At 42.2% G+C, this 21,979-nt stretch overlaps 2 protein-coding genes across 4 annotated transcripts in view; one reads left to right on the top strand and one right to left on the bottom strand.

Annotated features, from left to right (window-relative positions):
• LOC135217277 (glyoxal reductase-like) overlaps nt 1–21,979 on the top strand; it is a 135,964-nt gene that overhangs the window by 33,801 nt on the left and 80,184 nt on the right. The gene's annotated exons all lie outside the window — the stretch shown is intronic.
• LOC135217437 (RNA-binding region-containing protein 3-like) overlaps nt 1–21,979 on the bottom strand; it is a 48,369-nt gene that overhangs the window by 12,704 nt on the left and 13,686 nt on the right. The window contains exons 2-3 of the mRNA XM_064253305.1: nt 20,108–20,279; nt 18,784–18,906 (exon numbers count right to left, since the gene is read on the bottom strand). Coding sequence (XP_064109375.1) covers nt 18,784–18,906; nt 20,108–20,247 — 263 coding nt within the window. The 5' untranslated portion in view covers nt 20,248–20,279. The remainder of the gene's footprint in view (nt 1–18,783; nt 18,907–20,107; nt 20,280–21,979) is intronic.

The raw sequence follows: 21,979 nt of genomic DNA, 5'->3' as shown, positions 1-21,979 counted from the left end.
GTATAGAGGTATTGTGTAAGATCCCGAAGATCTTAATGCTCTGCTATCTCCAATTCCCTTTATAGAGACAGAGTATAGCCTTTTACTGCGTTCTTTGATAGCAGAAATATACAAAGGTAATTCTTCCCTCTGAAAGGGAAGAAAAAACCGCTATGTGGTTCACAGAGGTATCGGAAGAGACAGTTTCCTCATTCCCGTCAAGCACGATCTGCAGTAATTATATATCTTATCCATGACTACTGTCATTTACCTTGAAACATCCTCTCATTCATGTCCACTTCTGGTCAGTCTGCCCGCAGACAGACTCAGAGTGGAGAGGTTGTTAAGGTCCATTTAAAATAGATGTCGAAAGAATATTCAGACTGTCTTGGTAAAGACTTCCAAAACCTGCTGTGAGAAGAACGTGACCTCGAGAATCAACCTCACTAAGTCTAAAAATGAGGCATAACATATATCCCCTCTTTCTTTGACGCCCTTTGTCTTACATTCTGTAAAGAGTTTATCTTTTAGGGGAAAAAGAAACCTAAATTTTATTCCCTTTCTATAACATAAACAGATGGCGTATATTGCTACCTCTCTCTTAATATTCTTTTCTTCCTGTCCTCGTTGCCTGGGCAACGAGAGAATGGAAAAATTCTATCATCGTTATTCGCAAATGATATTGTTATGTACAATAAAGTTTCATACATACTTACCTGGAAGATATATACATAGCTAAGACTCCGTCGTCCCCGACAGAAATTCAAATTTCGCGCCCCACTCGCTACAGGTAGGTCAGGTGATCTACCGGCCTGCCTGGGTGGCAGGACTAGGAACCATCCCCGTTTTCTATCATATTTTCTCTCCTCACCTGTCTCCTGCGGGGAGGCTGGGTGGGCCTTTAATTGTATATATCTGCCAGGTAAGTATGTATGAAACTTTATTGTAACATAACAATATCATACAATCAACTTACCTGTCAGATATACATAGCTGATTGGCACCCTTCGGTGGAGGGTAAGAGACAGCTTCTATATGGAATAGACAGGTAAACAACATATGTTGTAGGTATAAATAAAACCTTGGTTCCTACCTGATAGGTGGTAGACTTCGTGGGTGTTTGCCCGTAGTTCTGTATCATCTCAAGAAACTTTAGCGAGATATATGATCTATGGCCAAGAGTTCTTGTGGGTCTGCCGATGGGGTCTTATCCGCTTACTCGGCAGAGCCTAAAAGGACTTTGTCAATGGGTGCTGATCCACTTATATGACAATACACCTTATGAAGGAGCACACAACCAATCCCGACCACCTGATCCTAACCATATGTTAGAACTAAGGATTGTTACGAGTTATCCCCGAACTCGTCACAACAACCGTAACTCAAACCACTACGCACACATACATAATTTTCAAAAAAAAATTATACTCAACTAATTGGATATGACAAGAATTCTCTTACTGAACAACATAGACGGACCGCCCGTGCGAGCCTAAGTCCTCCATTGTTCGAAGAGACTCTCGACCATATCCAAAAAGCAGAAAAAGTATATACATTTAAGGATTGGTGTCGGCTCGTTACCCAGAATCGTATCCGCCGATACGAAAGGACCTAGAGAAAAACACTTCTCATATGTCACACGCACGTCTTTCAAGTAATGAGTATGCAAATACTGAGTTGCATCTCCAAAATGTCGTATCTATGATGTTTTTAAGCGACTATTCTTATGAAACGAGAGAGACGTCGCTATAGCTCTCACTCATGAGCTTTTACTCTCAACAGTTGTAACTGTTCGTCAGGACAGGCCTTATGAGCGTCTGTAATGACGTTTCTTACAAAGAATGCCAGCGCATTCTTGGACATTAGTCTTGTGGGGTCTTTTACCGCGCACCAAAGACCTTGTCTAGAACCTCCCAATCTGATTGCTTTCTCTGAAGGTAGAACTTCAGAGCTCTAACAGGGCATAGAGACCTCTCTGCTTCTCTGCCTACGAGACTCGACAGTCCTTTGACTTCGAATGACTTAGGCCAGGGATTCGTGGGATTCTCGTTTTTCGCTAAAAACAGGTCTTAAACGAGCAAATAGCCGAGTCTCCCTTGAATTCTACTTTATCCTGCAGAGCATGTAATTCACTAATTCTCTTTGCCGTAGCTAAAGATAATAGGAATAGGCATTTTCTAGTTATGTCTCTAAACGATGCCAGATGAGGAGGTTCGAATCTTTCCGATGACAGATACTTGAGGACTACGTCTAGGTTCCAGTTCGGAGGTACTGGTTCCTTAGACTTTGAAGTCTCAAAAGACCTTATGAGATCGTGGAGATCTTTATTATTTGCCAGATCTAATCCTCTGTTCCTGAATACAGCCGAGAGCATACTTCTGTATCCCTTTATTGTGGATACGGCTAGATGAGATTTTTCTCTCAGGAATAGCAGGAAATCAGCAATTTCCGCTATAGAGGTAGTGGAGGGGTGACAAACTTCTTGGATCTACACCACCTTCTAAATACCTCCCACACTTCGATTGGTATACTTTCGTAGTGGAGGTTCTGCGTGCTCTCGCGATCGCGTTTGCCACTTCGCGAGAAAAGCCTCTCGCTCTGACAAGTCTTTCGATAGTCGAAAGGCAGTCAGAGCGAGAGCGGGGAGGTTTGAGTGGTACCTCTTGAAGTGTGGTGTCTGAGAAGATCCGCCTTCTTGGTAGGGATCTTGGAAAGTCTACGATCCACTCTACCACCTCCGTGAACCCATTCCTGGGCCGGCCAAAAGGGGGCTATTAACGTCATCCTCGTCTCCTTTGACGCCACAAACTTTTTCATTACTAACCCCATGATTTTGAATGGGGGAAAAGCATAAACGTCTACTCGAGACCAATTTAGCAGGAAGGCGTCTACCATAAGTGCTCTTGGATCTTCCACGACCGAGCAAAACACTGGGAGCCTTTTTGAAATGAATGTTGCGAAGAGATCCACATGAGGAGTCCCCCACAGAGACCAGAGATCGAGACACACTCCCTCGTGTAGTGTCCATTCTGTATGAAGACCTGGTTCCTCCTGCTGAGCCTGTCCGCCCTCACATTCTTTACTCCCTGTACGAACCTTGTCAGTAGGGAGATGTTCCTGTGAGACGTCCAAAGTAATAGGTCTCTCGTCAGCTCGTAAAGGAACGAGGATGTGCGTCCCTCCCTGTTTCCGAATGTAGGCAAGTGCGGTGGTGTTGTCCACGTTTACCTTGCACTACCTTGTTTGACACCAGAGGTTCTAGGCTCTTCAAAGCCAGATGTACGGCGAAGAGCTCTTTGCAGTTTATGTGCCAAGTCACCTGTGCTGGTTCCCAGGTGCCTGACACCTCTTCTGAGCCTAATGTCGCTCCCCAACCTTTCTCCGACGCGTCGGAGTACAACACTAGGTCTGGGTTCTGTGTTTTTAGAGAGATCCCTTTGTTCTCTTCCAGAGGGGGCAACCACCATTCCAGGTGCGATCTTATCTCCACTGGAATGGGAAATACGTCCGAAAGCTGTCCGGTTTTCCAGCTCCAAGACTTCTTGAGGAAGAATTGAAGCGGACGTAAATGCAGTCTTCCTAGTGGGAAGAACTGTTCGAGCGAGGAAAGGGTCCCTAGAAGGCTCAACCATTCCCTCGCCGACGTATGTTCCTTCCCTAAGAAGAGAGAGACTATCCGCAAACCTTTTGCGATTCTCTCTTGCGAAGGAAATACTCGAAAACCCCGAGAATCCATCCGAATCCCCAGATAGACTAGGTCTTGTCTGGGGGTCAGCTGAGACTTCTCGAGGTTCACGAGCAATCCCAACGCTTTGATCAAATCTAGAGTTAACTTTAGGTCCTCCAAGCACTGTCTCTCTGATCTGGCCCTGATGAGCCAGTCGTCCAGATACAGAGAGATATTTACTCCTTTGAGGTGAAGAAACCTCGCCACATTCTTCATCAGGTTTGTGAAGACCTGAGGAGCTGTGGACAGGCCGAAACACAAGGCTCTGAACTGAAAGATCCTTCCCCCCGTCATGAAACGGAGGTACTTCTTCGATGAAGGGTGGATCGGGACGTGAAAGTAGGCGTCCTGGAGATCTAGAGACACCATCCAATCTCCTTGTCGTAATGACGCTAGGACTGAAGCAGAAGTCTCCATGGAGAACTTCTCCTTCTGAACAAATTTGTTCAGAGAGCTGACGTCCAGTACTGGTCTCCAGCCTCCCGAGGCTTTCGCAACTAGAAAAAGGCGATTGTAAAACCCGGGGAGTTTGATCCAGTACTAGGTTCTATCGCTACTCTTGTCCCACATTTGTTCCACCATCGATCGAAGAGTATCCCTCAGCACAGGATCCTTGTACTTGGCTGATAGTTCCCTTGGTATTGACGTTAGGGGAGGAGTGTTCAGGAAAGGGATACGATATCCCTTCCTTATGATAGCCAATGAAGCGCGTCTGCGTTTATCAGTGTCCAGGCCTCCACAAATCCAGGAGCCTGGCACTACTGGTGCTTGGAGGAGAGATGCTTCATTTTCCCTTTTTAAAGGGACGAAAGGCAGACCTACCTCTCTTCTCCGGAGCCTTCCTTCTTGCGGGAGGTCTGGAGGTCGGACCACCTCGAAAGGGCTGAACTGATGTACTAGGTCCCTTTCTTGTCAGATGCAGAAACAGGTTTCTTCTTCCTAGCTGACTGCGTCAGAAGATCCTGAGTCGCCTTCTCAGTTAAAGAATGAGCAATGTCCTTCACTAACTGAGAAGGGAACAAAAAGTCAGATAGAGGCGAATACAGTAGAGCTGCCCTCTGAGCATGAGAGACTGCCTTTGTTAAGAAGGCGCCATATACCGTCCTTTTCTTTAAAAGACCTGCTCCAAACAATGAGGAGATTTCAAAAGATCCATCCTGTACTGCTTTGTCAATACAAGACAATATGCATAACAGAGCTTCAGGTTCGATTCCTTCCGAATCATGGGCTTTCTTGGACATCACCCCAAGGGACCAATCTAAGAAGTTGAAGACTTCCAATACATGAAAGAGTCCCTTGAGGAGATGATCCAGTTCCGAAATTCCCCACGTAATTCGTGCTGAATTGAGACTTTGTCGACGTGAAGCGTCAACTAAGGTCGAAAAATCTGCCTCCGTTGTAGAAGGGAGAGCGATACCCATATTCTCTCCCGTCTGATACCAGATGCCTCTTTTCCCAGCTAATCTTGCTGGAGGCATGCAAAAGACTGTCCTGACTAAGTCTTTCTTAGACTTCATCCATGAGTCTAAGGATTGTAATGCCCTCTTCATCGAGATGGTGGGTTTCATTTTGAGAAAAGACGAAGGCTTCTTCGTCTTAGCACTGGAAAAGAGCGAGCGCGGAGAAGGAGGAGCGGCAGGAGTCAACTCGTCTCCATATTCCTCAAGAAGCAGGGTAGTACAAAAATCCTTATAGTTAGACAGACCCTCTCTTCCATGATATTCATCATCCGAGTTTTCCTCCAACTCGGGATCTACATGAGCCTCCGTTCTCCTTTACCGAACCTTCCTCTTCTGGAGGAGTACAAACTCCTAATAGGAGAAGGGCTAAGGGAATGATAATCCTTCCTCTTTCCCGCTCTAATAGACTTGGAAGGTCGTCACAAGCTCCGGCTTCTCTTTGAACTTTAGAAGACGCTTCCCGCTTGTATGACGCTTCCCGTTTCGCCAAGTCCTGCTACGTCGTCTTGGCTGACGTCTTGATGACGTTCTTCGACGCCTGCGAAGACGCTCCGCTCTCCAAAGGCGTCCTACTTGGCGTCACAATATTGGACGGAGCGTCACGTCAAGATCCGCTTTCAATGACGCTTCACGTCTAAAAGACGTCTTACGTCTCTCTGGCGTTATTACGAAACTCTCGTAAGCCCCCGTTCTAGCTCTCGAACTCGAAGCTTCTGCAGACGTTTAGCAGCTTCACGTCTGTCTGACGCTTCTCGTTGAGCAGGTGAGAGAGGACGAGACTTCTTAATTGGAAGCGTCACGTCCTTCCGACGGGGCGCTAAAACTCCCCACTAGAGATGACAGTTGTTCTTGAACTGCCATAATTATCTTTCTTGAGCTTCTCCCACGTCCAGTGCATGACACCTTTCGTCATCACTCAGGGGAGAAGAATGAAGGGTACTTCCGCGTACACGGTAGGTGACGCTGACGCCACCTTCGCTTTCTTTAACATAGAAGGAAACGGAGCGTCATCTGAGAAGCGCTCTGGGCTCGAATCTATGTCAGGCTTCATATGACGCTTCAGCGGTCTCGACAAGTTCGACTCCTTCCACCCTCGTTTAGGTGAGGGAGAGGGAGAGGACGAGAAACACTTAAACGAAACACTCGCGAAGGACGCTTTTTCTATAGCGCCCTTGAGCCGCTTGCCACGAAGCAGAGCTAGCTGAAGGGACGTCTGACCGTGGGATTCCCCACGACCTCCTTAAGGCTTTCCGACTTTCCTTCTCCTCTGGGCATGGGAGCTTGGAAGAGGTCTAGGCCTGGGGGAGCGTCGCAGGGACATCAAACGCCCCTCCACAACACTGGGAGACTCACTTCACTGAAATGCCTCACTTTCACTAGCCTTACCTTTGAAGTCAGCCATCTTGGACTTCATGTCTCTATTGTAGCTTTTTCAGATTGGCGATTTCCGATGCCGAATCCGAAAAAGCACTTCTAGAATGAGATACATAGGGAGAATCTACATCAGTAGGATTAGAATTATCCGTGAAAGGCTCAATAGGCCTTGAACTCACACCTTTCAGCCGTCTAACTCTATCCCTCTCTAACTTCTTCAAATAAGAAGTCAAAGTCTTCCACTCTTCTGCATTCAATCCCTCGCATTCCTTACAAGTATAATAGTAGAAGAACACTGAACCCCCTACATTTACGGCATACAGTGTGGAGGATCACCGAAGCTTTCGGTATCCTCACCCTGCAGCCTACATTCACACACATTCTCACACTCACATTTGAATCAGACATACTGAGAAAAATCCAAAAGAGTTATTCCAAAAAACAGTCCACAGTAGCGAATGCCAAAAACACGATCCAGATAAGTCACCAAAAAGCCGAAAAAAACGATGATCAAAGGATGAAATAAGAATCTAAGTCAGGAGGTAATAGCAACAATGTTGATACCACCGGCGACAGAGAAAATATGATAGAAAACGGGGATGGTTCCTAGTCCTGCCACCCAGGGCAGGCGGTAGATCACCTGACTACCTGTAGCGAGTGGCTGCGAAATTTGAATTTCTGTCGGGGACGACGGAGTCTTAGCTATGTATATATCTGACAGGTAAGTTGATTGTATGAAAACAAATTATTATCCTATTCTCCTTCTAACTGATCCAGGATCGAGGAGAATCATTCAAGATTCCTATCCTAGGACATCAGGCCGTAATGTACGGTTCAGATACTTGAAAGAGCCTCTCACCCAATACTGAGAGCTCCTACGAGTCTTTTCCAGTACCAAAACATTACAAGGTCTTCTTGTTATATGTTTACATGGGAGTAGGATAATATACCATCCTGTTAATAACAATGAAAGAGGAGAAAGAGGAGCTGCATGGTTCAAGGGACTAGCCGAAACGTGCAATAAAAAAGGGGTTGCCAAGGTCTTTCTAAAACCTGCACCCAGATTAACTTATGAGTCCGATATATTTTCTATCCCTTGTCTCATAAGGTTGAGGAAAGCGAGAGACCTCTAAGATATCAGTTCTCTTCACCATGTAAAGGTCTATAAAGCAGAAGAACCCACTTATCCTGACACGTTACTACGTTCGCCTGTGCGATATCTAGAATAATTGTCAGTAGAGGGTTGATCTGGCAAAAAGAGTTTCTCCCAAAACAACTCCTCTTGCCAGGAAAGAAGTCGCTCACGCGACCACTATGTTACCTGACATGAGAAGTCTGTTCTTGTTAGAGACTTCGCAATTTCAGTTAATCCTGACAAGGGCCACGGCCGCCTGTGCGACAACTTGTGTCACTGTCAGGAAAAAACTGATCTTGTGTCAGTTCTCAAAGAGGAAACTCTTGGAAAGTCTATCTCCAAATACTGAGAAATTGGAGATCCTGATATTTCTTTGCGCCTGGCTGGCGCTTCGCAGCCATGGCTGGCGCTCGCCGCCTGGCCTGACGGCCCTCGCGCCTGGCTGGGCGCTCGCGCCTTGGTTTGGTGGCCGCCTATCGCCTGGTTAAAGCCTGGCGCTCGCGCCTGGCTGACGCCCTTCGCGCCTAAAGCTGGGCGGTCGCGCCTGTTGGCGCTTATCTCCTGGTTAAAGCCTGGGCTGGAGCCTTTATGGCCTATTACTCGCAACCTTGGTCAGGAAATCTCGATATCAAAATAAGAAGAGGTGCTGTAAGAATCCTATAATTCTACAGTACTTCCATAGTTTTGGATGTTTCTTCTCAATTTTCCTCTAATACGAGTATATCGGAAGGGGAATTATTCTTTCCTCGGTTAATTCTTCCGTATCCCCCCCCCCCCCTTTTTTTTTCCTGAACGAGGAAGGACCTCCAGTTGCGAGGGACTGAGTAACTTCCCAGCTCTATGCAGGAAAGCATAATTTGCTCTAATGTAATCTATTAACTAATTATTTCTAGTTAGAGCCAGGCGTTATGGCTGGCGCTTATGATTACATATGGCATGGTTTGAGGAAAAGGAAGCAGTCTACAGGAAGACTGTTCGTCTTCTTCTTGCTAAGAGATCTATGAAGAAAGACTTCTCGCAGGTTCTCACAACTCTTTGCAATAAATGTTAGACATACTTAAACAGTTATTAATCATCGATCGAGCTTCATGGACTCGCAAATTCTTGTATTGCTTTTATTTAATAACTCGCTCAAACGAGAAATATTTTGGATGGTGCTCTAGGCTTATTGCACCAAGCTGGCGCAATTTGCGCCAGGCTGGCGCAACTTGCGCCAGGGTGGCGCAACCTGCGCCAGGCCGGCGCAACCCGCGCCAGGGTGGCGCATTTTTGGCGCCAGGCTGGCGCCTCCTACTAATATCTTTATGTTATGTGCCAGAACATCTGTGTCTTTATGGTACCCGACATCCTTCATATGTTAATTCCGTTCTTATTATGAAAAACTTTATATACGTAGTATAATCCATTCAGGGAAACCATTTCCCACTAAAGAATGTTTCCCATCCGACTCATACAACTTCTGCGCATATCCGATTCTAAATACGGTTGTGTCCTTTTTCGAAAGACTTAACCATACCGTAGTCTTTGAAGTGAATCTCTATTACATCTCTCTTCTCACTAGTATGTATTTTCTAATAAGCCATGCTTTCGTAAGTATGAGTGCATTAAATAATATCATGTTCTGCTGCCTTAGAATCCTTTAATCATGTTACCTACGGTAAACAGCATAGAAAGGTTGTAATATCCTTCTTATTGAAAGATTCCTAACAAAAGGCAGACACTATATTATTTATGATAGCTTCAGTATTCCCTCAATCCGAGGCTAAGACCACGATTTGTAGGGAAGAGATACGGTTAGTTTATCCCATTCCGCAGGAGAGAGAGCTGTAACCGACCTCTCACGACTGAGAACAAGATGGTACTGCGACTGCGTTGGTTGGTCTTCAAAGCGAAAGCAGTCTGGCCCTTGCCCTTTCCATAGTTGCCAGTTACTCCATTAAATAAAGGAGAATCTTATAAATTATTATCAAACTTCAGGAAGTTTTTTATATAAGCATAATTAAGCTAACGAGACTTCGACATGTCTAGAAACTAAATAGGTGTCGTCTAAACAATTCTTTTAAACCTATTCCTTCCTAGGAAAGTCCTAGAAGGGTACTGGTAATTCATGGAAACCTCTTCTAACACAAAGAAAAATGTTCTATCCTACTCTCAATCCACCCATAAAGATATGCTTCTCGATCACTTCTCGAAGACACGATAGCATCATATAACTCATACTCTAGCTTAATAGAATCCTCTATAATACTGTTACATTAAGGTAAACCGTATTAATTTAGGAAATTTTGTAAGGATTTCACTTGACCATTATAGCATAAATTTCGTATGTGTCTATGCCTTGCCATACCGTAGTCCTAAGGCGATTTGTCCTAAGCATGGTAGGAGCTAGAAGCTTAAAAGTCATACATATATGCTTTATCACTCAACGAGATCCCATATAATTCATTCGATTGACAAACAATCTAAATCGTTCTCATCATAAATAGATTTATATCTAAAAATGCACCGATGGGGAATCTTATGTTGAAATAACAATTTCATACCCCCATTGGATAGCGCTCTAGTCTAGTTTGCGAAAAAAAAATGTTCGAACAATGACTTTATCACAAATGTTATCGAATGATCTCTAATATTAGAAGGCGCTAAATCGTCGCCTGATTCCGAAAGGTGGATCGATTAATGTCATTCTAATTTTGAATAATTCTACCAGAAGGCATTATACGAGGATCTTCGCCAATTTCATTCATTTCAAGTTCTTCTATCCATCGAGGAACCGTACGCATATAAAGGGAGAAACACTGTTTTAGGATGCCTTTCCAATGGCTATCCCTGGCAGTCTGGGACGCTCTACAGAACCTGTCCTGAGGGGGACGCCGCTCTGACCGGTGGGGATTCTCTGAAACCTCCTTACGGTTTTCGACATTCCTTCTCCTCTGGGCTTGTGAGCTTGGAAGAGGTCTAGACCTGAGAGCGAGACAGAGCCGATCAGACGCACCCTCCATTGTAATGGGGGAACACTATATTCACTTCTTACGTTCTAAGAGTTCGCATTCGAACTATATCCAAAGTCTACAATTTGCAAATATGATATTGTAGATTCTGCGGAGTAAGAAGGTGATGAGGATGCAACAACTACTAGTACTGTTACTCTATAATTGCTCGTTAACACAAGAGCTAATAAAGCTTCTAAAGGATAGTTACTTTTCTGACTTCCCCAAACTAGGAAGAAAGATATACATTTCCTCAATCAAACTCTAACACTTATTTGTATTAATGATAAATATAATTAATTCCCTTTCATGAAAGTATACGTAATTCACTTTTCGTGAAAGTGGACGAGTGTCTACCGAAAACAAACTTCGGTAGTTACACGTCACTAATCTTCTAATTTTCGAAGTTAATTTATCAAAAAAAAATTAAAATTCTAAAGTTAACAAAAGCATATGCCGAACCAAAGATCCATTACTTCCCTGCAAAATGTTAGCCCAGACGATCGATGCGATGAAACACGAAAATCCATCAGGAGGAACTGCAAACGTTGTTTACATTCCAAGCGACAGAAAAAATATGAATTAGAAAACGGGTATGGTTCCTATTCCCGCCACCCAGCGGCGGGGGGGTAGATCACCTGACCTACCTGCCGCGTGTGCCGCGAAATTCGAATTTCTGTCGGACGACGGAGTAAAAGCTATGTATATATCTGACAGGTAAGTTGAATGTATAAAATACAATGCGCAACTGGAATACAATACTTACAAGCTCTGGAATAAGACTAGCAGAGGTTAATATCAGGAGAGGGATCTTCCAGGGAGACTCACTGTCCCCACTACTCTTCGTAGTAGCCATGATTCCCATGACAAAAGTACTACAGAAGATGGATGCCGAGTACCAACTCAAGAAAAGAGGCAACAGAATCAACCCATCTGATGTTCATGGACGACATCAAGCTGTATGGTAAGAGCATCAAGGAAATAGATACCCTAATCCAGACTGTAAGGATTGTATCTGGGGACATCAGGATGGAGTTTGGAATAGAAAAATGCGCTTAGTCAACATACAAAAAGGCAAAGTAACGAGAACTGAAGGGATAAAGCTACCAGATGGGAGCAACATCAAACACATAGATGAGACAGGATACAAATACCTGGGAATAATGGAAGGAGGGGATATAAAACACCAAGAGATGAAGGACACGATCAGGAAAGAATATATGCAGAGACTCAAGGCGATACTCAAGTCAAAACTCAACGAAGGAAATATGATAAAAGCCATAAACACATGGGCAGTGCCAGTAATCAGATACAGCGCAGGAATAGTCGAATGGATGAAGGCAGAACTCCGCAGCATAGATCAGAAAACCAGGAAACATATGACAATACACAAAGCACTACATCCAAGACAAATACGGACAGACTATACATAACACGAAAGGAAGGAGTGGAGAGGCACTACGTAAGTATAGAGGACTGCGCCAATATCGAGAACAGAGCACTGGGGCAATATCTGAAAACCAGTGAAGACGAGCGGCTAAAAGTACCATATTTGCATGGGAAGAAGGACTAATAAAAGTAGACGAAGACCCACAAACATACAAGGACAGGGAAGAATGGACAGACAGAATCAGAGGACTGGGCACAACAAACCAATGTACGGACAATACATGAGACAGACTAAAGAACTAGCCAGCGATGACACCTGCAGTGGCTACAGAGGGGAGAGCTAAAGAAGGAAACTGAAGGAATGATAACAGCAGCACAAGATCAGGCCCTAGGAACCAGATATGTTCAAAGAACGATAGACGGAAATAACATCTCCCCCATATGTAGGAAGTGCAATACGAAAAATGAAACCATAAACCACATAGCAAGCGAATGCCCGGCACTTGCACAGAACCAGTACAAAAGAGGCATGATTCAGTGCAAAAGCCCTCCACTGGAGCCTGTGCAAGAAACATCAGCTACTTGCAGTAATAAGTGCAACCTGAGGGAGTGATAGAAAACGATCAGGCAAAGATCCTCTGGGGACTAAGGTATCAGAACAGATCGGGTGATACATGCAAACAGACCAGACGTGACGTTGATTGACAAAGTCACAGAAGAAAGTATCACTCATTGATGTCGCAATACCATGGGACACCAGAGTTGAAGAGAAAGAGAGGGAAAAAATGGATAAGTATCAAGATCTGAAAATAGAAATAAGAAGGATATGGGATATGCCAGTGGAAATCGTACCCATAATCATAGGAGCACTAGGCACGATCCCAAGATCCCTGAAAAGGAATCTAGAAAAACTAGAGGCTGAAGTAGCTCCAGGACTCATGCAGAAGAGTGTGATCCTAGAAACGGCACACATAGTAAGAAAAGTGATGGACCCTCCTAAGGAGGCAGGATGCAACCCGGAGCCCACACACTATAAATACCACCCAGTCGAATTGGAGGACTGTGATAGAGCAAAAAAAATAAAAAATAATAATAATAATAATAATAATAATAATGATAATAATAATAATATGTTTTATTAAAAGTGATTGGTGCCTCAGCTGCATTAATTTTATACAGGTTCTTCTCTATTTTTCCAATTATTGCTTTCTCATCGTTGCTTAAACTGGTGAGCAACGCACCGAAGGTTGACATATCTCAATTAGGTAATAGTCAAACGATTTGATTTTTATTGGTTAAAAAATTCCCAGTGGGGGTAGTCAAATTTTTCGGATATATCCCGTAGAGTTTATTGCAGATAGAATTGATGTTAAATTCTACTTCTTTTCTATTCTTTTCAGTGGGGCCGCGACATTTTGTCTGAATAAACCTCAGACATCCTCTTGGGCAGAGGTGGGTGTAAGACTGAAGTGAGAGGGTAAGTCCGACTGCTTATATGGCTTTGGTGGCGGTGAAGCGGGGGGCTTTTCATGCCGCTGCCTTTTCATTGGCTAGTGAATGGGGAGCTGCTTTTTCATTGGCTGCCTGGCTGCGGGCTGAAGCCAGCTCCCGTGCGCATGCTCAACAGACGCACCGATCTTCTCAGCTGCATATCATCATGCCGGGCTTCATTTTGATTGGTTAAAGGCTGCGTGACGTCACTGCTGGTATTATTCATGGTATTAATGTTGTCTTCGGTGTTATTTTCCTCTGAATTGGGCGTTTTCAAGCGGCGATATGGTGAAGTTTGCTGTTACTGGAGTGTTCCTTCGCATGCCGGTCGGGAGCAAAAAGGCCTCCTGTGTCGTATTCATGGAGGGCTTTTGCTCCTGGATGAGTAACACCTCCAGGAGGCGCAGACAGCGAGGGTCAGGTGCTCTCCCTATTACCTCTGGTGTTACGGATAATACAGTCGCGGGGAAGATTGGTTTTTTTTTTTTTGCTCGGTGGGCGGTGAGGGCGTGATTCTTGATAGCCCTTACTTCTTGGGCGTGACAGGAGATTCTCTTCGCAAGACGCATGGTAATCATTCCAATGTACTTCCCACGACATCCTCGGGCGGGGGATATGTATTGGTAGTACTACGTTCGTCTGCTTGAGGGGGTCTCCTGATGGTGGTGAGTATTTTTCCACATGATTAGGTCTCTAGTTTTCCGGTTTTGTAGTATATTAAAAGGTCCACCATCTTGCCTTCTTCGATGGGGAGGATGTTCTCCTTAATGATCTTCTTCATCGCCTTCTCCTCCTCACCGCCCACCGAGACACAATCTCCCGCGACTGTATTTTCCGTAACACCAGGATAATAGGGAGAGCACCCGACCCTCGCCATCAGCGCCTCCTGGAGTGTTACTCATCCAGTAAGCAAAAGACCTCCATGAATACGACACAGGAGGCCTTTTTGCTCCCGACCTGCATGCGAAGGAACACTCCAGTAACAGCAAACTTCACCATATCGCCGCTTGAAAACGCCCCAATTCAAGAGGAAAATACCAACCGAAGAAGACAACATTAATACCATGAATAATACCAGCAGTGACGTCACGCAGCCTTTAACCAATCAAAATGAAGCCCGGCGTGATGATATGCAGCTGAGAAGATCGGCGCGCCTGCTGAGCATGCGCTCGGGAGCTGGCTTCAGCCCGCAGCCAGGCCCCAAAAAAAGCCCAATGAAAAAGCAGCTCCCCATTCACTAGCCAATGTAAAAGGCAGTGGCACGAACAAACCCCCGCTGCACCGCCACAATATAAGCAGTCGGACTCACCCTCACTTCTGTCTACACCCCCACCTCCACCCAAGAGGAAGTCTGAGGTTTATTCAGACAAAACGTCGCGGCCCCACGAAAAGAATAGGAAAGAAATAGAATTTAACATCAATTTTATCTGCAATAAACTCTACGGGATATACCCGAAAATTTGACTACCCCCACTGGAATTTTTTACCAATAAAAATCCAATCGTTTGACTATTACCTAATTGAGATATGTCAACCTTCGGTGCGTTGCTCACCAGTTTAAGCAACAATGAGAAAGCAATACATAATTGGAAAATAGAGAAGAACCTGTATAAAATTAATGTAGCTGAGGCAGCAATCACTTTTGTAATAAAACATGTTTTAAAAAGAGGTTTACTTCCATTATACAATAACAATAATAATAATAATAATAATAATAATAATAATACCACACACATGGCTAATAGAATGCCTGAAAATATATGGGGCAGAAGAAAACACCATCAGCTTCCTCAAAAATACAATGCGCCACTGGAATACAATACTTACAAGCTCTGGAATAAGACTAGCAGAGGTTAATATCAGGAGAGGGATCTTCCAGGACGACACTGTCCCCACTACTCTTCGTAGTAGCCATGATTCCCATGACAAAGTACTACAGAAGATGGATGCCGAAGTACCAACTCAAGAAAAGAGGCAACAGAATTAACCATCTGATGTTCATGGACGACATCAAGCTGTATGTAAGAGCATCAAGGAAATAGATACCCTAATCCAGACTGTAAGGATTGTATCTGGGGACATCAGGATGGAGTTTGAAATAGAAAATGCGACTTAGTCAACATACAAAAAGGCAAAGTAACGAGAACTGAAGGGATAAAGCTACCAGATGGGAGCAACATCAAACACTTAGATGAGACGGGATGCAAATACCTGGGAATAATGGAAGGAGGGGATATAAAACACCAAGAGATGAAGGACACCAATCAGGAAAGAATATATGCAGAGACTCAAGGCGATACTCAAGTCAAAACTCAACGAAGAAATATGATAAAAGCCATAAACACATGGGCAGTGCCAGTAATCAGATACAGCGCAGGAATAGTCGAATGGACGAAGGCAGAACTCCGCAGCATAGATCAGAAAACAAAGGCAAAACCCATCATGACAATACACAAAGCACTACCCAAGAGCAAATACGGACAGACTATATACATAACACAAAAGGAAGGAGGGAGAGGTCTACTAAGTATAGAGGACTGCGTCAACATCGAGAAACAGCACTGGGGCAATATCTGAAAACCAGTGAAGACGAGTGGCTAAGGAGTGGATGGGAAGAAGGAGTAATAAAAGTAGACAACGACCAAGAAATATACAGAGACAGGAGAATGACAAACAGAACAGAGGACTGGCACACCAAACCAATGTTTGGACAATATATGAGACAGACTAAAGAACTAGCCAGCGATGACACATGGCAATGGCTACAGAGGGGAGAGCTAAAGAAGGAAACTGAAGGAATGATAACAGCGGCACAAGATCAGGCCCTAAGAACCAGATATCGTTCAACGAACGATAGACGGAAATAACATCTCTCCCATATGTAGGAAGTGCAATACGAAAAATGAAACCATAAACCACATAGCAAGCGAATGCCCGGCACTTGCACAGAACCAGTACAAAAAGAGGCATGATTCAGTGGCAAAAGCCCTCCACTGGAGCCTGTGCAAGAAACATCAGCTACTTTGGCAGTAATAAGTGCAACCTGAGGGAGTGATAGAAAACGATCAGGCAAAGATCCTCTGGGACTATGGTATCAGAACAGATAGGGTGATACGTGCAAATAGACCAGACGTGACATTGATTGACAAAGTCAAAAGAAAGTATCACTCATTGATGTCGCAATACCATGGGACACCAGAGTTGAAGAGAAAGAGAGGGAAAAAATGGAAATGTATTAAGATCTGAAAATAGAAATAAGGATATGGGATATGCCAGTGGAAATTGTACCCATAATCATAGGAGCACTAGGCACAATCCCAAGAACCCTGAAAAGGAATCTAGAAAAACTAGAGGCTGAAGTAGCTCCAGGACTCATGCAGAAGTGTGTGATCCTAGAAACGGCGCACATAGTAAGAAAAGTGATGGACTCCTAAGGATGGCAGGATGCAACCCGGGACCCCACACTATAAATACCACCCAGTCGAATTGTAGGACTGTGATAGAGCAAAAAAAATAAATAAATAAATAATTAATAATAATAATAAATAATAATAACAATAATAATTGAAAAAGAAACCACAAATCACTGTGTAACATGCTTACTTCTAAGTATATTTACATTTAATTTTACTCCATGCTCGAGTACTGTTGGGCCTTGACCCAGGCTGACAACCTACACATCTCTTGAAAATGGGCCACAGATAGGGCCTGAAAGTACTTGAGTGTGGAGTAAAATTAAATGTAAATACTTAGAAGTGAACACGTTACACAGTGATTTTGTGGGTTTCTTTTTCAATCTTCAGATGAAAACTGAAAGAAATATTTTTTGGGTTCAATAACAATAATAATAATAATAACACCAGCAAGAAACTCCAGCTACCTTGCAGTAATAAGTGGTACGAGCACCAACTTGAAGGTGTAGAAGAAAACGATCAGCAAAATCCTCTGGGACTATGGTATCAGAACAGATAGGGTGATACGTGCAAATACATCAGATGTGATGTTGATTGACAAAATCAAGAAAAAAGTATCGCTCATTGATGTTGCAATACCATGGGACACCAGAGTTGAAGAGAAAGAAAGGGGAAAAAAATGGGATAACGTATCAAGAACTGGAAAATTAGAAATAAGAATATGGGATATGCCAAAGGAAACTGTACCCATAATCATAGGAACACTAGGCACGATCCCCAAGATCCTTGAAAAGAACTCTGGCAAAAACTAGGGCGGTGAAGTAGCTCCAGGACTCATGCAAAAAGGAAGTGTGATCCTAGAAATGGCACACATAGTAACAAAAGTGATGGACTCCTAAGGAGGCAGGATGCAACCCAGACCCCACACTATAAATACCACACAGTCAAATTGGAGGACTGTGATAAACCCACCCCCCACCAAAAAAAAAAAAAAATTAATAATAATAATAAGAGAAACAAATCCACAGTTATGTAATGTACATACATTTAAATTTAAAACTTTAAGGATAGCTATCCTTGAAGTTTTATATTTAAATATATGTACATTTACATAACTGGATTTGTTTCTCAATTTGAAGACTCGTACTACTATGAGGATTTTTTAATAATAATAATAACACATCAAGCTGTATGGTAAGAGCCTGCAAGGAAATAGATATCCTAATCCAGATGAGACACGATAAAAATCCCTGGGAATAATTGGAGAGGATATAAAACACCAAGAGATGGACATCATCAGGAAAGAATATGCAGAGACTTAAAGCAATACTAAAAACAAAACTCAATTCCGGAAATATATGAAAGCCATAAACACATGGGCAGTACCAGTAATCTGATACAGCGCTGAACTCCACAGCATAAACAAGAAAACTAGGAAACACATGACAAGACACAAAACACTACAATCAACATTGAGAGCAGCACCTGCTCACCACATACTATACTTCCTTGGTGATTGTGTTTGTGGAGAAACACACAGCTTCTTTGAAATATTAGATCCCCTTCCAAAAAAAAATAATAATCACTCAAAAACTGGCAACAGACTGAGAATCTTCTGGGAGACATAATGGGACAAAATAGATACAATATTATATTGGTACCTGGATATAAAAATATATGCACATAACTAATTACAAAATCAAGTCTACAAAAAAAGGCATTTAGAATATTACCTAAATTTCATCTCCCTGTTTATTTCTACCCACCACTCATCCAACTCCATGAACACTTGAACATATATCATCCTTTCTCCAATTATACTCACAGATGAGGTTGTTTAGAGGACATTAATGAAGGTTCTTTGTAAACAGCCATTAGTCTTCTTCCTAAAATTTCTTGTTGATGTAATTTCTTCATGGCATATTCACAGTCTTCCTGTCTCTTGAAGCTTCAAGTACAAAAAATGAATGAGTTTAAAACCTTCTTATACACAAAATGGATATAAAGAAAAATACAAAAATCCAATTTGACTTATATTTCCTTCATGCAAATCTCTTGCTTCGTTCATGCTATATTGTTTGGAATGCAGCTGTTAGCACAAAATAATAGCCCTAGAGGGCATAATTTTCATAGCTTCTTCTTTAAGCAAGAAAAAAATGAAAACCATCTGGAGGGTCTGGGAGGCTTGTAGTTAAGGTATTCAAAAAACCAATTTAAGTTTTTGTTTGAGTCCCTACAATGTATAATTCCATTTTACTTAACCCAACTGGCTGTTTTGAGTGGAAGGCAACAGTGCCTTACTGTTCTTATTCTTTAATTTGACCTTATTTATTCTTCAACTTGACCTTTGCATGTGTAAGAGTTGGGATATGTGACAATCGAGATAGAATGAATCTGTGCTGGTTAAAGCAAGAAAGTGCTGTCACATGGGAATGGATGGCTATACAATTAATGAATAATTGATAGAGCTACAGACAAAAGGACAGTTATAGTATTTCTAAAATGACCAGACCTCTCTGGCGGGGCTGTTTGGGTTATCCCATGTGTTTAATCTCCGCATATCTGCCAAATTTATAACAACAGCAAAGATAGATTTCATTTCTCCATTCAGATATCAAATATCTTTCCGTTACACAGAATTCTAAATCAATTACATATGTTCACAATTGATGTTTTTTTTTGTGTGCAGTAACAAGAAACGGCATCTCATTTTGGTGCTGTTGCCAATATTTCAAACAGCTCCATGTTTGTTTAAATCTACAGATAAGCAGCTATGTCTGGAGGCATTTCTCCTTCCGGAAAAACTTCAGAGATATCATAACTCGAAACTTCATACCTCAAGGACTACTTGTATACATTTACTATCACAGAGCGTATCCCTTTTACTCTCCCTCTTCTCCAAAAACTGGTCCATAAAATTTGATTCACTCATCTTTTTCTTAAACTACATGTTTATAGTCTCTATCAATTACATCATTAGCATATACTTTCCTTGTGAACTTAGAAATGCTTTGTCCTAATAATTTTTATTTTACCTGCAATGGCTTGAAATTGTTACTTTTTTCAAAATGTATTACTCTAACAAGCGGTCCTTTGGTAAATTATTTAACACTGAGATGCTAACTGAAGGTTGTAGATAGTCGACTTACCTAGCAAGTACAGCCATATCTCTGCCATGTCTTGGAATGTGTTGCACACTTTCAGCACCAAAATATTTTAAAAGATCTTCTTTATCCTCATTTGATAGTCTTTCTTCAAATGACCACACCTTTAGAAGTGTAGGCATCATGACATATCAATGTTTGTTGCTCCTCAGCTTTCCTGCAATTATACTTTTTATAACCAGACTGACCACTCATCACATTGATTTGAAAGTATTGACAGCAATGAAATTTTAAAAAAAGTATTTCACATCAATCTCCGTGCCACAATCAAAATGCCTGTAAAAAGATTCTTCCTTCAAAAAGTAAAGGCAAGAATATAATGAGCAAGTGAATGTAAAACTCTAAACAATTTGTTTCATGGATAAAATCCACCTTCTTATATGTTTAAATACAGTATACAGTACCAAATTAAGCTAGACAAAGTGTTCAATAGGAGATGAAATGAGTTAAGCAGCAGCTACATGATTACCATCTAATTAGGATTGGGAAAAACTCTATCGCAAAAGTATATATAATATTCTAAGGGATCCACAATAATAAAAAATGTTACGAGTCAGTGTATAATTTTTAAAACTTTACAAAAAGCTTTCGAACTCTTCTCTGGATTCATCTTCAGTCCAAATGAACAAATAGATACACCAGGTACTGAGGTAAATTTAAAAAACAAACAAGTCGTTGAAGATTATTGACACCAGTCGTTAGCTTGTTTATGGACCAGGTGATGAAGAAAGAGGGCAGTTAACCCTTAAACGCCGAGCCTCAATTTACAAAAGTGTCTGTCGTATGCCGGCAGCGTTCAGGAGTTAGCGCCGAAGCGGAAAAGTTTTTTTTTTTTTTAATCACATCACGCTTAGTTTTTAAGATTAAGAGTTCATTTTTGGATCCTTTTTTTGTCATTGCCTGAAGTTTAGTATGCAACCATCAGAAATGAAAAAAAAAATATCATTATCATATATAAAAATTGGAATATATGACAGTGAAAAAAATTTCATATATACAGGCAGTCCCCGGGTTACGACGTTCCGAGGTAAAGGCGCTTCTCAATTATATTCATCAGACATTATTTCCAGGGTTACAACGCATGTTCCAGGGTTACGATGCCTACAACGTTCATTCTGGCAGATGAAATATGACACCAAAAATGCAAAATAATCAATATTTGAAGGTTTTTCTGATGAAAAATGCAATAACAATGCAGTTTACATAGTTTTCAATGCACCCAAGGCATTAAAAGTAAGGTTTTCTTACGATTTTTTACGATGTTCCGGCTTACGACGATTTTCGGCTTACGACGCGTCTCAAGAACGGAACCCCCGTCGTAACCCGGGGACTGCCTGTAGTTGTATACAAATCGCGCTGTGACCAAAATGGTTAAAGCTAATGAGTTACTTTTTTTCGTTGTATTGTACACTAAATTGCAATGATTTTGGTATATAACAAATTGTAAAACGATCAAAGCAACACAGAGAAAATAATCACAAAATGATGCATGAATTCGTAACGCGCAGACGTAAAAAGTTTTTCTCTAAAATTCACCATAAATCAAAATATTGTGCTAGAGACTTCCCATTTGTTGCAAAATGAAGGTAATTGATTGAATATTACTAGACTGTAAGTGTTTTAGCTTACAATTGCAGTTTTCGACAATTTCGGTCGAGTTAGTTGACCAAAGGTTGAATGGCACAACGCTACTATGGGGTATGTGCACAGCAGGAGACTAAGCATCGGGAAGAGGAGAAGAAAAACCTTCCTATGAAGGAAGAGTAGAAACCCTCCGATGCTCTCTCTTGCTATAAAATTACTTCCACTGCTCTTTAGGCCATGCATGGCATTCCGTGCAAGGATTTGTTATTGTAT

The sequence above is a fragment of the Macrobrachium nipponense genome, chromosome 7 (genome assembly GCF_015104395.2).
Source record: "Macrobrachium nipponense isolate FS-2020 chromosome 7, ASM1510439v2, whole genome shotgun sequence".
In the NCBI taxonomy this organism is placed as follows: Eukaryota; Metazoa; Arthropoda; class Malacostraca; order Decapoda; family Palaemonidae; genus Macrobrachium; species Macrobrachium nipponense.
The sequence above is the reverse complement of the archived record's forward strand: the minus strand, read 5'-3'. Positions and strand labels throughout refer to the sequence as shown.